The sequence below is a fragment of the Crotalus tigris genome, unplaced genomic scaffold (assembly GCF_016545835.1).
Source record: "Crotalus tigris isolate CLP2741 ecotype Arizona unplaced genomic scaffold, ASM1654583v1 scf7180000017889.104525, whole genome shotgun sequence".
Classification (NCBI taxonomy): Eukaryota; Metazoa; Chordata; class Lepidosauria; order Squamata; family Viperidae; genus Crotalus; species Crotalus tigris.
This window is the reverse complement of record NW_024096706.1, coordinates 1-17381: the sequence shown is the minus strand read 5'-3', so window position 1 is coordinate 17381 and position 17381 is coordinate 1. Positions and strand designations below refer to the sequence as shown.

The following is a 17381-nucleotide window of genomic DNA, read 5'->3' as shown; positions in this document are numbered from 1 at the left end:
AGAACCACTGGTGTAAACGTAACAAGAGCAGTGGTTCACTTAACAACTAGATAGGTTGTAAAAGAGGGCAAAGCATGACCACTGTCTTGCTTAGCGATGGAAATTTGGGGCTCGGTTGTGGTTGGAAGTCCAGGACTGCCTGTAAAATAGATGGTTCCCTCAAAATGGCATGTCCATAATCTCTTTCTCTTTCTTTTTACCAGCTTCCTCTGAATTCTTGCTTGGGAGTTAAGAGGAGAGCGTGTTTCACAGCCCCACAACTCTTGATGGGACTGTCATAAGTCATTTCCATAGATTAAGGTTTAACCTTTTCAGCTTTAATCCAAGATACGATGGAGTCAGGTGAAGGAATATAAGACATTTTTTTTTTTACAAAAGGTCAATCCAATTCTACGAATGATGTTACATTATACACTGGCAATCATGTTTTGCACGGCCTTCTCTTGGGAATGCAAGGAAACCTGGATTCCCAATTAAGGGAAAGGGTAACACCAGACCAGCTTTCCCTGCCTTTGATCCATGCTCCTCTTTCTCAGAATCTCCAGTCAGGACGGTTGTCTGAAGAGGTCTGGCTGGACAAAACAGATCTTAATCATCCCAGCCTAGAGACCCTTTCTCTGAAAGCAGCTGTTGTTGACTTGCGGTGAGTGAAAAACGTTCCACATGTTTCTGGACAATCCTTGGTTTTTACGTCAGCCCCAAATCCAGACGCATCTCACACTCGGTGACAAGCCAACCGACCCAGATGCGTTTAAACGGCGCCGACGCTCATATTAATGATTTCGACGAAGGTGTTTTCGATGCAGTGACAAAGCTGGACATTGGGGTCTGTGCTGGTGGTCCCTCCTCCGGTCTTGTGAGTCAGATTCTTAGGAAGCCTCACGTGTTCGGTAGGTTTTTCCTTCAGTTGCTGGAGGCCTAAGAGAGAATTCAGGGCAGGAAAAATAAAAACGACAAAAAGTTAAACGTGGAGAGTAGAAAGGCTTAGATGAAGTTAGGCACAGGATGCCCATCAGCATGGAAAAATAAGGATATCAGCCCGGCTATTAATGTTAAGTGTGTTCCCTAACTGGCCTTGAAAGTTGGAGTTTAAAAAAAAACAAGAAGGTGTTGTGATTCTTCGCCAGCCAGTGGGCCCAGCAACTGAGTCTGGGGAATCAGAGGAGGAGGAGGAGCAGGAGAAGGAGGAGGAGGGGCCTGGAGTGCCATCAGTGTCAGAGGAAGGCTCTGAGGAGCTCCAAGACTTACAATCTGATGAGGAGCCTGGCCCCTCCACTCGTGCTCAGGCTGAGTCACAGCTGTGCTGGGAAGCCGAGTCAGACTCTGAGGACTCACAGCTGGCAGACATCACAGATGCTCGCAAACGCCGACAAGCAACAAGAGCAGGACAGAGGGAGGTAACGGGGCGACTCCAAAGGCAGAGGAGAAGGCATTAGGAAGCCACGCCATTGGGGCTGCATAATAAAAAGGGAAGGTGTGGGAGGGGCTGGTTGCTGAAGGCAACCGTTTGTGAAGGAATCAAGTTTGTTTGAATTGTGTTTTGTCTGCCTATGACTTTGGAACGATTTCCCGTTTGAGAAAGAATCCAGTTTCATTTAATCGTGTTTGTTTGGCCTTTGCCTTTGGACATTTTGCAGGTCTGTAAATAATAAGAGAAGGGGTTTGTTTTTCCTACAGTTCCAGCCCGCTTGTTGGAAGAGGGGTTTCTCCTTGTGAGTTAACAAGGACTCACGTAGGCTGGGACAGAACAGACGGGAAGAAAATCGATTTGTTTGAGCTGTGGTGCAGGAGAAGGCCCCTGCGTATTCCCTGGACAGCAACGGGGACTAACAAGCAAGTATTGGTGCGCATAACACCAGACATGTCGCTGGAAGGGGGGAAAAAATCACAAAACTGTGTCTCTCTTACTTTGGCAATGTCATGCAGGGAGATTCACCGGAGAAAGCCATTATGTTGGGGAGAGTTAGTGGTAAAAGGAAAGCAGGCCAGCAAAGAACATGGTGGCTGGATGCCATCAAAACTGACACCAGGCAGAGCATAGAACAACTCAAAGAAGCAGTGCGAGATGGGAAGATGTGGCCCACAGACTCGCCAGACATGACGGAATGGATAACATTATCACCATCCATCAGCAGATGAGCCCAGAGGTTGGGAAAGTGGTTAAGATTGAGAGAGTCCAGAAATGGGCAATAAAAACGGTGCAAAGTCTAGTGCAGGGGTAGGCAACCTGGGCTCTTTTATGACTGGTGGACTTCAACTCCCAGAATTCCTGAGCCAGCCATGTTGAGGAGAAATGGAGAGGTTTCCATGCTGAGCCGTGCTGGCTCAGGAATTCTGGGAGTTGAAGTCCACCAGTCATAAAAGAGACAAGGTTCCCCACCCCTGCCCTATATCAGGGGTCCTCAACCTTGGCAGCTCTAAGACTTGTGGACTTCAACTCCCAGAATTCCTGAGCCAATATGGGGGAACTATTGGACCCCTCATGACTCGTGGACTTCAACTCCCAGAATTCCTGAGCCAGCCATGCTGAGGAGAAAGGGAGAGGTTTCCATGCTGAGCCATGCTGGCTCAGGAATTCTGGGAGTTGAAGTCCACAAGTCATAAAAGAGCCAAGGTTGCCCTACCCCCGGTCTAAGGGATAAAAATATCAGGAGAGACTGGGGGAATCTGACTATGTACAAGCCTGAAGAGCATAAGAAAAAAAGGCACATGATTGAAACCTTTAAATATATTAATAGCATTTACATTTATATACTGTCCCCATAGCGCTTCACAGCACTCTCTGGGAGATTTACAATGTAGAAGCATTATTTTGCATATTTGCATACTAATTCTGGGTCCTCCTTTTACCGACCTCGGAAGGAGGGAAGGCTGAGTCAACCTTGAGCTGGTTAGGATCAAACTCCTGGCAGTGGGCAGAGTCAGCCTGCAATACTGCATTCTAACCATTGCACCACCATAGGAAGGAAGGGAGAGAGGAGGGAGGAAGGAAAGAGAAAAGGGAGGGAGGGAGAGAAAGAAGGGAAGGAAGCAATAGCAAGTATAGACCGCTTCACAATGCTTTACAGCCCTCTCTAAGCTGTTTACAGAGTCAGCCTATTTGCCCCCAACAATCTGGGTCCTCATTTTATCGTCCTCGGAAGGATAGAAGGCTGAGTCAACTCTGAGCCGGTCAGGATTGAACTCCAGGCAGTGGGTAGCCTGCAATACTGCCTTCTAACCACTGCACCACCAGGGCTCATAAGGGTGGGAATAGGGCTCTAGAAGGCAGCATTTTCAACATTAAGCACAAATCAAGAACGGGGACATAACGTCAAAGGGACAGGAGGGAAGTTCAAAACTTGGACAACTTCACAGAAAGAATAGTGGGAGCTTGGAACCAGTTTCTAGCGGGGGTACAGAGAGTCCTCAACTTACGACCACAACTGAACCCAGAATTTCCACTGCTAAGCAAATCAGTCATTAGGTGACTCTTGCTCCATTTCATGACCTTTTTTTTTTTTGCAACAGTTGTTCAGCGAATCACTGCCGTTGTTAAGTGAGCAACATGGGTTGTTAAGTGACCCCAGCTTCCCCCCACTGACTGTGCTTGTCAGAAAGTCGCCAAAGGGGATCACGTGATTCTCCGGGGACACTGCCACCATCATAAATACGAGTCAGTTGCCAAGCATCTGACTTTTGATCACGTGACCCTGGGGATGCTGCCGTGGCTGTAAGTGTGTAAAAATGATTGTTTTAAGTCATTTTTTTTTCACTGTGGCGGTATCTTTGAATGGTCACTAAACGAATTGCTGTAAGATGAGGACGACCTGTACTACAACTGAAGCCAGGAGGCGCCCGAGGGAAGCCAAAGAGGCTGAAAGCGTTGGACACAATGGCTTACGTGTAATGATTGGATCAAAATCCCTCGTCTCGGTGGCCACGTCCGAAGCGCAGACTTGTCCGATCTGAACGAGCAGCGCCATGATGTCTTCGTACAACGGAGGGAAAGCTTGGCAGAAGGAGACTAAGCAGGGAAGGGTCGGCATAAAGAACGTGTAACGCTTGGCCTCGGTGAGAACTGTTGAGACGAGAGAAACATTGTCTGTGCTGGTCTGCACGGACCAGAAAGAGGACTGAGAAAACACTTGCAGACTCCTCACATCCTAATAATATTATTCTATTCTATTCTATTCCTATTCTATTCTCAATAAAGATTCTATTCTATTCTATTTTCTATTCTGTTCTATTCTGTTCCATTCCATTCTATTCTATTCTATTTTAATTAAAGATTCTATTCTATTTTCTATTCTATTTTCTATTCTATTCTATTCTATTCTATTCTATTCTCAATAAAGATTCTATTCTATTCTATTTTCTATTCTGTTCTATTCTGTTCCATTCCATTCTATTCTATTCTATTTTAATTAAAGATTCTATTCTATTTTCTATTCTATTTTCTATTCTATTCTATTCTATTCTACTCTACTCTACTCTACTCTACGCTAAATATTATTTCATTCTATTCTAATCTATTCTAGAGTTTGAAGAAACAGAGGTGAACTTATTTTCTTTCTTTGTTTATAAGATAACTGCAATTCGGTAACAGGGTTCTGTGCCCTTCCAGAGTTCCCAATCTTGGCCACTTTAAGACTTGTGGACTTCAACTCCCAGAATTCCCCCGCCAGCCATGCTGGCTGGGGAATTCTGGGAGTTGAAGTCCACAAGTCTTAAAGTGGCCAAGTTTGAGGACCCCTGCCTTAGGCATCTAGTCACGCTCGCCATGTGACTATGAAAAATGTCTTCGAACTACGCTGGCTCCTTTGGCTAACAAACCGAGGTGAGCACCAATGGCATCTAGAGTCAAACACAATTGGACAGTGGAAACTTTTACCTTTAGCACTGCTTACCTGTCAGGAGCGTTCCCATGACATTGATAGCCAAACGTGCCACGCTGAGGGATTTGGGCAGAGCATACTGAATGCACAAGTGGGACAGCAATTGGATAGCGAAAATCTGGAAAAAAAGGGACAACCAAATCTAGAACAGCAGTCAAGAAAAGATTGCTAGGTTGATTGAGCCACCAGAGATGCCCGTGGACAGATTTTATCCTGGAATAAGCATACTTATGATCTGCGTTACAGAATCATAATAATAATAAAAGTCGGAAGGGACCTTGGAGGTCTTCCTAGTCCAGCCCCCTGCTCAAGCAGGAGAACCTATGCCAGGGGTAGGCAACCCAAAACACTTAAAGAGCCACTTGGACCTGTTTCCCACCAAAAACAAAACACTGGGAGCCGCAAAACCCTTTTGATATCTAAAATGAAGATAACACTGCATATATCCTTTTTTACCTTTATTATAGGTGTGTGTGTTTGTGTGTATATGTATATGTATGTATGTATGTATGTATGTATGTATGTATGTATGTGTATACACACACACACACACACACAGGTTAAAAAAAGTATATATGCAGTGTTATCTTCATTTTAGATGTCAAGAGGGTCTCTCTCTCTCTCTGTCTCTCTCCCTCCCTCTCTATCTGCCCTTGGTCTACCACTCCTCTTCCCCCACTCTCTTTCTCTCTCTCTCTCTCTCCTCTCTCCCTCCCTCTCTCTCTCTCTCTCTCTCTTTCTCCCCCCCCCCTCTCCTATCTGCTGCTCACCTGGCAAGCTTCAAGCTGTTGTCCAACAAGATCAGGGGTAGGCAACCTCATCTCTTTTATGACTCATGGACTTCAACTCCCAGAATTCCTGAGTCAGCCTAGCTGGGCTAGCTAGCTCTCTCCTGCCCTTCCTGCTTCCTGTTGAGATGTAGCAAAGGGAGGAGCTCCGCCCAGTAAGCTTTTCAGCTCCTCGGAGAACATGTGAGTACACTCTCTTTTATACATACACACACACACACACACAAAACACAAACACACACACACACAGAGAGAGAGAGAGAGAGAGATTGAAGCAGGGAAGCGCAATTGCCTCTCTCTGTCTCTCTCTCTCTGCAAAGGCAGAGGAGGCTGGGAGCCACAGGGCAAGGCTCAAAGAGCCGCATGCGGCTCTGGAGCCGCAGGTTGCCGACCTGTGACCTATGCCATCTCACACAAGTGTCTGTCTAGCCTCTTCTTAAAGACCTCCAGTGACGGAGTGCCCACGATTTCTGGTGGCCAGCTGTTCCACTGGTTAATTGTCCTCACTATTTGGAAGTTTCTCCTTAATTCCAGATTGCTTCTCTCTTTGATCGGTTTCCAACCATTGTCGGGAATGTCTGAATCGCAGATCGAATAAAAGTATAATGCCTAAAAACCTACCCTCCCCCCCAAAAAAAGTCTCAGCTCGTTCACCCTACGCATTCACCCATGGAGAGCCCTCCAAAGGAACGTCCTGGCCCTGAAGCCTGGGAGAAGAGCCAGGTCTTCCCAACTTTGGGAAAAGCAACAAATTTGGGGCCATCCATATTTCTGGGGAAGCCTATTCCAACAGAACACGTGCCAGGACACCAAGGTGAGCTGCTTCCTGGGGACCCACCAGGGGACATTGCTTCTTCGCCAAGGGGACCTGGCACACAGCCACTCTTCCAGATTGGGTTGAAACCAATAAAACCCCTGATCGAAGACCCCAGACCCACACGTACGGGAAGGAGAAGGGGGGAGGGAGGCAACCGTACCTGTTTCTCGAGTTCAGGCTGAGCAATCAACTCAGGTATGAAGTCCAGGCAGATATGCATAGAGGGGATGCCAGCCACGGTGAGGGGGAGCAGTTCACAAGGATAGCCCTGTTTGGAGAGAAAGGGATGAAAAAGAGTAGTCCATATGGCTTAGCCCAGGGGTAGGCAACCTTGGCTCTTTTATGACTCGTGGACTTCAACTCCCAGTATTCCTGAGCCAGCCATGCTGAGGAGAAAGGGAGAGGTTTCCATGCTGAGCCAAGCTGGCTCAGGAATTCTGGGAGTTGAAGTCCACGAGTCATAAAAGAGCCAAGGTTACCTACCCATTAGGCTCGAGATGCCATCAATTAAATATGTCAGATAATACAGGACCATAACGGGGACTGCCCATTACAGTCAACAGTGGTAATGTTCATAAACTGGGATAATAATAATAATAATAATAATAATAATAATAATAATAATAATAATGATGAAGATGGAAAGAACATTGGAGGTCATCTAGTCCAACCCCCTGCTAAGGCAGGAAACCCTATACCAGTGGTGGCGAACCTATGGCATGGGTGCCAGAGGCGGCACACAGAGCTCTCTCTGTGGGCACGCGCGTCGTTGCCCCAGTCCTATGCCTTCAGCTGGGTTTTATAAAACCTTTTCGCTTTAGGCCTTCGCCGCCATGTGTAAAAAAAAAAAAAAAAAGGTTCAATCAGCCAGTTTTAACTTCTTGCGGGAAAAAAAAAGATCTTGCAAAGTTGGAATTGATTGAACTTTTTAGTCCCACCCAGTCTGCCGTTACACCGCAGCCACGCCCACCCAATGGGCCACACCCACCCAATGGCCACACCCACCCGACCCCCGATGATGCATAAGTGGGTTTTGGGTGGCAGTTTGGGCACTTGGTCTCTAAAAGGTTCGCCATCACTGCCCTATACCATTTCAGACAAATGGCTGTCCAGTCTCTTCTTAAAAACTTGCAGTGTTGGAGCATTCACCACTTCTGGAGGCAGGTTGTTCCACTGGTTAATTGTTCTAACTGTCAGGAAGTTTCTCCTTAGTTCTAGGTTGCTTCTCTCCTTGATTAGTTTCCATCCGTTGCTTCTTGTCCTGCCCTCAGGCGCTTTGGAGAACAGCTTGACTCCCTCTTCTATGTGGTCACCTATCCCATTTGACAACTGCTACAACCTATGACCGTCATGGGCAAGCTCCATAATTGTTATAACCTGAGGATTACCTGTAATTATCTGACATATTTACCGTGTTTCCCCGGGTCTTAATTTTTGCTCCAAAAGCATGAGGGCTTATTTTACGGCTAGGGTTTATATTCGGGAAAATACTAAATGCTGAAGATCTTAACTGGGGCTTATTTTGAGGGTGGGGCTTATATTACACGCATCCTGAAAAATCATGCTGGAGCAGCAGTTCTCAACCTATGGGTCGTGACCCCCCATTTGGGGTCGATCGACCATTTCACAGGGGTCGCCAAGCAAGGCTGTCCGCCTTTTCCCCTTTTCCAGCGGGTGCCTTACCTCCCTTGGGCTGGGCCAGCTGGTGGCTCAGCCGGAGGTCGGCCTGCTCTGTCTCTGCCGCTTGCCAGCTACGCTTTGGCTGGCGCAGGGGGTGGCACCACGCATGCGTGGCGCTCCCAGACAGGGAAAGTCCTCGACCTACGACCGGTTGGGTAGCCCTCGACTTACGACTGGTTTAGTCCTCGACTTACAACTGGTTTAGTCCTCGACTTACAACCGGTTGGGGGTCATGGCATTAAAAAGGTTGAGAACCATGTGCTGGAGCTTATTTTCCAGTTGGGTCTTATATTCTGGGAAACACGGTAATTGAAGGCACCTCAAGGTCAAGTGTGAAAGAAGCCAGGAAAGACCCAACCTCTCCAAAGGGCCTCTTGCAAAACAGCCAACACACACCTGGAAGTGAACTAGCTTAGCGATGTTGGGATCGGCGATGAACATCTGGTGCACCAGACAGCAGACCAGACACTGGACTTCCCGCAGGTTGCAGAGAAGGCTGTCTTCTACTCCCTCCCCCTCTCCATCTTCCTTCTCCTCCTCTTCCCGTTCTTTCTCCTTGGGTTGCATGTTTTGAGGACTGCGTTCAGCGGTTCCCAGCTGGCTCATCAGCAATCTGCTGGACCTGCTACCTGGAGAGGTTTCTTCTTCCAAAGGCAAGCAAACCTCCAGAAGGATCTGCACCGCAGCGCTATCCTGGAAGAAGGCAAGTCAGGAGATGGTGAGTTCTAGTTCCGCCTTAGGCATGAAAGCCAGATGGGTGACTTTGGGTCAATCGCCAGGAGAGGATGAGTTCTAGTTCCACCTTAGGCATGAAAGCCAGATGGGGGACTTTGGGTCAATCATCAGAAGACAGCGAGTTCTAGTTCTGCCTTAGGCATGAAAGCCAGCTAAGTGACTTGGGCCAATCACCAGGAGAGGGTGAGTTCTAGTTCCGCCTTAGGCATGAAAACCAGATGGGTGATTTTTGGGCCAATCACCAGGAGACGGTGAGTTCTAGTTCCGCCTTAAGGCATGAAAGCCAGATGGGTGACTTTGGATCAATCGCTAGGAGAGGGTGAGTTCTAGTTCCGCCTTAGGCATGAAAGCCGGCTAAGTGACTTGAGCCAATCACCAGGAGACGGTGAGTTCTAGTTCCGCCTTGGGCATGAAAGCCAGATGGGTGACTTTGGGTTTACCGCCAGGAGACAGTGAGTTCTAGTTCCACCTTAGGCATGAAAGCCAGATGGGTGACTTTGGGTCAATCATCAGAAGACAGCGAGTTCTAGTTCTGCCTTAGGCATGAAAGCCGGCTAAGCGACTTGGGCCAATCACCAGGAGATGGTGAATTCTAGTTCCGCTTTAGGCATGAAAGCCAGATGGGTGATTTTGGGCCAATCACCAGGAGACGGTGAGTTCTAGTTCCGCCTTAAGGCATGAAAGCCAGATGGGTGACTTTGGATCAATCGCTAGGAGAGGGTGAGTTCTAGTTCCGCCTTAGGCATGAAAGCCGGCTAAGTGACTTGAGCCAATCACCAGGAGATGGTGAGTTCTAGTTCCGCCTTAGGCATGAAAGCCAGATGGGGGACTTTGGGTCAATTGCCAGGCGAGGGTGTGTTCTAGTTCCACCGTAGGCATGAAAGCCAACTGGGTGACTTGGGCCAACTGCTCTCTCTCAGCGCAACCCAATTCACTGAATTGTTGTAGGGAAAATGGAGGAAGAAGGATATTAATTATGTTTGCCGTCTTAAGATACTTATAAAGTAATAAAGGCCTGAACTTGTTTTCTTGCAGACGTTTCACTACCCAAATTAGGTAACATCATCAGTGCTAGTAGGGAGCGGGGTTTGCACTCATTTTATATTCTAGTGGCTTGCTCTCTCAGTGTTGGGGGGATGGTCTTGGAGGTTCTTTGGTTCGGGTCTTTAGTGTAAGCATGTTTGGCAGTTCCTTGATGGAGATATTGTTTACTTGAGGAATAGAAGAATAGGATAGGATAGGATAGGATAGGATAGGATAGGATAGGATAGGATAGAAGCTGGAAGGGACCTTGGAGGTCTTCTAGTCCAACCCCCTACTCAGGCAGGAAACCTCATTCAGACAAATGGTTGTCCGATCTCTTCTTTAAAACCTCCAGTGTTGGAGCATTCACAACTTCTGGAGTCAAGTTGTTCTACTTCTTGACTGCTAGTCTGGTGCTAATCTTGGGGAGTTAATCTAGGCCAGTGGTTCTCAACTTGTGGGTCGGGACCCCATTTGGGGTCGAACGACCATTTCATGGGGGTTGCCAAACAACGCAGTCCGCCATTTTTTCCCCCTTTTCCTTAGCTGTGCTACTCCCTTTTATTCTATTGGCTTTTGAAAGCCAATAGAATAGACTCTCTTGAATAGTGTCTAATTCTATTGGCTTTCAAAAGCCAATAGGAATTGTCCAGGCTGTCTCTGCCCTGCTGAGCCCGCCAAAAGTCCAATTCTGCAAATGGTGCTGCACCAGTTGAGTAGTCCTCGACTTACGACCGGTTGAGTAGTCTTCGACTTACGACCGGTTGGGGGTCGCGGCATTAAAAAGGTTGAGAACCACTGATCTAGGCTCATCTGGGTGCTAGGGAATTTCTAGAAGCTTGGCACTCTCAACAAATTAGCCTTCAACAGACACATAGATATAAACAATATTTACACACTACGCAAAAGACACAATCAACAAGCCAGAAAGGGAACAAAAAGACCAAAAACACTTCCCCACCAGCATCCAGAGGAGCACAGAGACCACCAAGGATCCCTCATTTCAGCCAGTAAGAATGTGCTGAACTTTGCCTGGCGCACCAAAAGGTCACATTTAAAGACCAAATTCTGCAACTCTCTCTGGTGAAGGCAGGTGGGACGCAAGTTGGCAGCCTTTTGTGCAGAGACAGAAAGCGCAAAGGATAAATGGCCCACTGAATTCTGCGCTGGCAGCCAGAAGCCAACCACCAGGAGCTGCATTAACCCCATAATTCAGGTAGTCCTCCACTTACAACCTCGTAAGTTTCTGTTGCTAAGCACGATAGTGGGTAAGCGAGTTTTGCCCCGTTTTACGACCTTTCCTGCCCCAGTTGCAAAGTGAATCACGGCAGGAGCTAAGTTAGCCACCCGGCGGTTAAACAAAATCCCTTCTTAATCATTGGTTCATTAGTAACACGATCGTTAAGTGAAACTGGCCTCCCCATTGACTTTGGTCGCGAAAGGGGATCACATGAACACCCCCCCAGGACATTGCAACCGTCGTAAATTTGAGTCATCTGCCAAGCATCTGAATTTTAATCAGGTGAGTATGGGAGTGCTGCAATGGTCCGAAGTATGAAAAAAAAGTGTGAAAAACCTGGGCCACTTTTTTCCCAGGGCCGTTGTATCTTCGAACGGTCACTAAATGAACTGTTGTAAAGCTGAGGACGATATGTACATATCGTGTCAGTTTCAATGGTGCAAACTGCAAGAGGGCGGCAGGCATGTTGAAAGCTCAGCTTAAGGCCCAGCTACTCTCAGCCAGCCTGATGTCAACGCTGCAAATATTGTATATTCTTGCTTTTGACAATATGCAAAATTGTCTGGTAATTATGGGGTTAATACAGAGCAGAAGGGGGATGGGGGTAAAGCCCGGGAAAGAAAGAGGAAGAAAACCTTTGACCTTCACACTAATTGGATAATGTGAGATATGACGGCTAATTGGCTCAGAGGAAGAGAACTTAGATCCTAGCATCCCTCCATTGTGCCTGTGCCGACATTTTGTAATAGTAAAAGACTTTTAGGAAAATAAATGCCTGGAAGTTCTTTGAAATGTTTCATTAACCGGAACCATAACACCTGCTGTTGAAGCTAAGCTGTTGAAAACTGGCCGTTTCGAGAGCTGAATATTTGCAAAATTACCTGGGCTGCTAGCAAGGCGTTTTTCAGTTCGTCCCGCGTCACTTCCGGGGCTTCCAAACCCATTGCGTTGTTTTGCAAAGGCCTGACGTCCTGATCTGCTGTTTCTTTCAGGTGAGCGCTCAGGTAGGCTTTGGAAGCCAGCAGGTAGCCATTCAGCATATGCAGAGTGATATCCATCAGAGGCGGGCACCTGAGGTGACACAAACGGGGGGGGCGTGGAATAGAGGGCCAGGGGGGAAAAGAAGTGAATAGAGGTGTACAGCTACTATGTTTTCCCCCAAATAAGACCAGGTCTTATTTTATTTATTTATTTTTGTCTCCAAAAGAAGCAGCAGGTCTTATTTTCAGGGGAGACCTTACATCACCTCCAGCACTGACAGCGCCACCCAGCCGGTTCACTTCCTCAGGGGCCGAAGTTCTGCAGCTGCATTCGGGCCTGCATTTTACAGTCAGGCCTTTCCAGAAGGTCTAGGCAGCCGAGTACCGAGCTGTGGATTCAATCCATAGCTCAGTGCTCGGCTGCTGAGGTCTTGCAGAACCGAGCTTTGGATTGAATCCATAGCTCAGTTCTCGGCTGCACAGGCCTTTCGGAAAGCCCTGTGACTGAGAAATGCACGCCTGGCTGCAGAAGAGGCTTCAGAAGAAGAAGTGGGCCAGGGAGGATAGGCCTGGCTGCAAGGAAAGCGGGTGCGGGGCGGGTGGGGCAGCTCCACACCCTCACCCCAGCTTGATTTTTAGGTGTGTGCCTCGCCTCAAAACTAGGGCTTATTTTTGGGATAGGTCTTATGTTAGGCCCACCCCCAAAAATCAAGCTAGGCTTATTGCTAGTGTAGGCCAGGGGTAGGCAACCTTGGCTCTTTTATGACTCATGGACTTTAACTCCCAGAATGTTACTAACTTAACAGCTGCAGTGATTCACTTAACAGATGTTGATAGGAAAGGTCATAAAATGGGGCAAAACTCACCAAATAACTGTCTCGCTTAGCAAGAGCAATTTTGGGCTGAATTGTAATCCTAAGTTGAGGACTAACCCATACCCCCCTGACTGACACAGTGCGAAATGTTGCAACTGCATGATCACGGGAAATGTTAATACCACTTTACAAGGCCTTGGTAAGGCCACACTTAGAATACGGCATCCAGTTCTGGTCACCACGATGTAAAAAAGATGTTGAGACTCTAGAAAGAGTGCAGAGAAGAGCAACAAAGATGATCAGGGGACTAGAGGCTAAAGCATATAGGGGACATGACAGCAGAGTTCTAATATCTCAAGGATTGCCCCAAAGAAGAGGGAGTCAAGCTATTCTCCAAAGCCCCTGAAGGCAGGACAAGAAGCAACTTAGAACTAAGGAGAAATTTTCTGACAGTTAGAACAATTAACCAGTGGAACAACCTGCCTCCAGAAGCGGTGAATGCTCCAACACTGGAAGTTTTTAAGAAGAGACTGGACAGCCATTTTTCCAAAATGGTATAGGGTTTCCTGCCTGAGCAGGGGGTTGGATTAGATGACCACCAAGGTCCCTTCCAACTTTATTATTATTATGGATCATCGCACAGTCAGCCAGATGTTTGGCATTTTGTCTACCTATCGAGTCCTTACCCAGGACCTGGGATAGGCAGATGTGGATGTTTGATGGTATTACAGGTATCGTCGCAGGATGGAAGCAGTTCCTAGTAAGGCCGCCTTTTGCAATTGACTAATAGCGAATTTGTCAATGCCAATGGTGTTCAAGTGGTACTCCAGTTGTTTTGGGATTGCACCCAAGGAGCTATCACTATTCTTAATTATTATTATTATTATTAATTATTATTTATTATGATTATTATACTTATTATTATTATTATGGCTCATCGCACAGTCAGCCAGATGTTCAGACTGGATTTGGCATTTTGTCTACCTATCGAGTCCTTACCCAGGACCTGGGATAGGCAGATGTGGCTGTTTGATGGTATTACAGATATCGTCGCAGGATGGAAGCAGTTTCCTAATAAGGCCGCCTTTTGCAATTGACTAATAGCTGAATTCGTCAATGACAATTGTGTTTCAAGTGGTGATCCAGTCTGTTTTGGGATTGCACGCCAAGGGAGCTATAGGACTATGGTACTACCCTTGCTTGCTATTGCCACAGTCTTTCTATTTCTATTGTAGGTCTTTGTATTTTGTGATCTTCTCCAGTTCTTTCTCATCTATTCTGCTGTCTCCAGGCACTGCCACGTCCACTATCCAGACTTTTTTGTCTTTCTTATCGACAATTGTTATGTCTGGGGTGTTATGTTGCAGGTGCTTGTCTGTTTGAATTCTGAAGTCCCAGAGCAGTTTAATTTTATCATTTTCTATGACTTTCTCTATTTTATGATCCCACCAGTTTTCGCTTACAGGCAAATGTTATTTTTTGCAGATCTTCCAATGCACCATTGTTGATACTTTGTCATGCCGCTGCTTGTAGTCAGTCTGTGCAATCTTCTTGCAACAGCTTACCAGGTGGTCCACTGTTTCTTCAGCTTCTTTGCATAGGCAGCACTTACTGTCTGTTGCTGTCTTCTCAATTTTGACTTTATATGCATTTGTCCTTAAGGCTTGGTCTTGTGCAGCCAGAATTAGTCCTCGGTCTCTTTCTTCAATTTTCCTGCTCTTAGCCATTGCCAGGTCTTGTTATTATCTGCTTTCCCAGCTATTTTTTTAACGTATTGGCCATGTAGTGCTTTGTCTTCCCATGCCTCTATTCTGTTCTTCATTTGGTCTTTCTTGAAGGCCAGTTTGGTCTCTCCAGTAGTTAGTAAGCCTTCATGATATACTAATTTCAGTGCATCTTCATCATTGTTCTTCAGATATTCTTCCAAAGCCATTTTTTCTTCTTCAACCATCTGATGTACGTGTAGCATTCCACGCCCACCTATTTGCCTTGGTAGATAAAGTCTATCAATGTCACTGCGTGGATGAAGGGCATGATTCATTGTCATTATTTTTCTGGTCTGCCTATCCATTGCTTTTAGTTCTGCTTGAGTCCAGTCCACTATTCCAGCTGTGTACATAATGACTGGGATTGCCCAGGTGTTGATTGCCCTTATGGTATTTCCTCCATTGAGTTTGGACTTTAAGATCTTCTTCACTCTCTTGATGTATTCACCTCTAATCTTTTTCTTGACTTCAGTGTGATTGATGTTGTCAGCTTGAAGGATACCAAAGTATTTGTAGTACTCTTCCTCATCCAGACTCTTAATGTTATTTTCGTGGGGCATCTTGATTCCTTCAGTTTTCATTATTTTTCCTTGTTTGATAGTAAGCGTGGCACATTTGTCCAAGCCAAACTCCATTACAATATCTTGGCTATATATACAGACAGTGTTGAGCAGCGATTCTATTTCAGATGATGTTTTTCCATACAGATTCAGATCATCCATATAAAGGAGGTGGGATAGTCTGGCAGATGTTTTTGATGTTTGATAGCCATGTCCTGAGTGACCAGTATCTTGACAGAGAACAGTGCAATAAACAAATAGAATGGTGATAATGAATCTCCTTGAAATTCTCCTTGATATTAAAAAAAACACCCCCTTTTCTCCCAGCTTTCAATTGATCTGCAACTGTGTCTTCCATTGTGCCATCGATTTTTGCACAAATTTTCTGATGTTTCTACTGACTCCTGTTATTTCTAGGCACTTGATCATCCAATCATGTGGCAGAGAGTCAAATGCCTTTTTGTAGTCAATCCATGCCACATTCAGGTTGGTCTTCCTTCTCTTGCAGTTTTCCAAGATCAATTTGTCTATTAGGAGTTGATCTTTTGTTCCTCTGCTATTGGGGCGGTTTCCTTTCTGCTCAGGTGGAAAGAGATTGTTTTCAACTAGATGCTGTGTGACGACAGCTACCAAACAAGTTAGTAATTGGAAAATTGTTGGTAGCAGGTTAATTGGCCTGTAGTACTGGTGTGCCCCTTTTGCTGGATTTCATTACTAGCGTAGGTTTTCCCAGTCAGTTGTTAGCACTTTTCAATTTCTCCTCCTTGTAGTATATTGTGAACGGTGTCAATGAGTGAGGCGGTGGTTAACAGTTAGATGTTTCAACCAAAAACCCAGCAGTTATCTTCCTGTGGTGTGACCATTTTGATTTTCTTTGCTCTTTTTGCTATCTATTTGTTGTTATTACTAGTTCTTTCATTTCAACTTCTGTTTTATTTGCATCCACCTCTTTTAACCAAGCCGCATCCTTGTTGTATTTCTTTGGGTTATCCCATATCTGCTTCCAGAACTGCACTGTTTTTCCTTGTCAGGTACTGACTGATTCCTTGCAGTTTCTCCATTGATGGATTGGTAGAAACGTTTCTGATTGGATTGAAATTGGAGGTTCTGCCTATAGTTTGCAATTCGAGCTTCATATCTACTGCTTTTCCTGGCTATAGCTGTTATTTGTTGCTTTATTATTTCCAGTGCTTCCTTGATCTTCCTTGTTCCTAAGTGGTATTTCTTGATTAGGTATTCTTTGGTCTTCTTGTTCTTCAGCTTCTTTTCTTTCATCTGTTCTAGCTTGCTTGCATGTGATCTTAACTTGCTGATCTTATTTTCTAGTCTAAACTTCCATTTTTGTGGTGCACTGTTTGTTTGTTTTTCTTTTTTGTTGATTTTACATCCCAGGTATTCTGTTATAACTGCAGCTGTGATGTACATTAGTTGGTTTGTTTCTTGCAGTGAATTGGTGCTTATACTTGCTATTGCAGTATTTGCATCTTTTAATGCTTGTGCTAGCTGTTTCTTTGAAACAAGCTTCAATGCAGGCAGCCTTATTCTGTTGTTTTTGTGCTGTTCTCGATGCTCAGTTATTCTTTGTTTCAATTCTTTTATTTCTTTAGTTAGAGGGTTTTGTTCTTCCTGAGGAAGAGGTGCCTGGTTTCCAAATGAGAACAGTTGTATATCTCTACTGGATTCTTTCACGGCCAACTCCCCCTGGTTTGCCTCTACATTCTGAATTACTTCTTGTAAGGCTTTGATTTCTTTGCCCTGGGTAAACCTTTGCAGTTCATCCAATTCTGTTTCTGTGAATACTTTATTTAGTATTATAAATCGGCGTTGATCTGCTAGTCTCTGTTCTGTTATTTCTGATTCTGGATGTTGTTCTTTCCAGAACTGGTGCATTAGTTTTAGATATCCTCTTCTTGTTGGACTTGATCTGTAGTAACAGATCATTATTTCTTTGTTTTCCATCACTGTGTATCTGCGAAGGGTAAACACCTTTTCTTCCAGTAGTTCTGCAGCTGCTGGCCCTGGTTGCTCAGCCAACAGTCCTGAGTCCTGTAACCCATTTTTCACCAGATATCCAGGAACTCCAATATCTAGTGCGGACCT

The 17381-nt window shown here is 45.7% G+C and overlaps 1 protein-coding gene across 1 annotated transcript; it reads right to left on the bottom strand.

Annotated features, from left to right (window-relative positions):
* Window positions 1–301: 301 nt before the first annotated feature.
* LOC120308262 (integrator complex subunit 2-like) lies at window positions 302–12456 on the bottom strand. The gene is made up of 6 exons (XM_039344061.1): window positions 12042–12456; window positions 8559–8855; window positions 6643–6750; window positions 4890–4995; window positions 3884–4060; window positions 302–918 (listed from the first exon to the last, which is right to left on the bottom strand). The coding sequence occupies exons 1-6, from the start codon at window positions 12216–12218 to the stop codon at window positions 752–754; spliced, it is 1032 nt and encodes a 343-aa protein (XP_039199995.1). The 5' UTR covers window positions 12219–12456; the 3' UTR covers window positions 302–751.
* Between the last annotated feature and the right edge of the window lie 4925 nt (window positions 12457–17381).

Excerpts from the sequence above, each read along its gene's own strand:
- LOC120308262 (XM_039344061.1), bottom strand. The coding sequence starts at position 12,218 with ATGGATATCACTCTGCATATGCTGAATGGCTACCTGCTGGCTTCCAAA. Across the intron at positions 4,996-6,642 it reads AGCCTGAACTCGAGAAACAG|ATTTTCGCTATCCAATTGCT; the intron begins GTACGGTTGCCT and ends CTTTTTTTCCAG. Across the intron at positions 4,061-4,889 it reads CATGGGAACGCTCCTGACAG|TTCTCACCGAGGCCAAGCGT; the intron begins GTAAGCAGTGCT and ends TCGTCTCAACAG.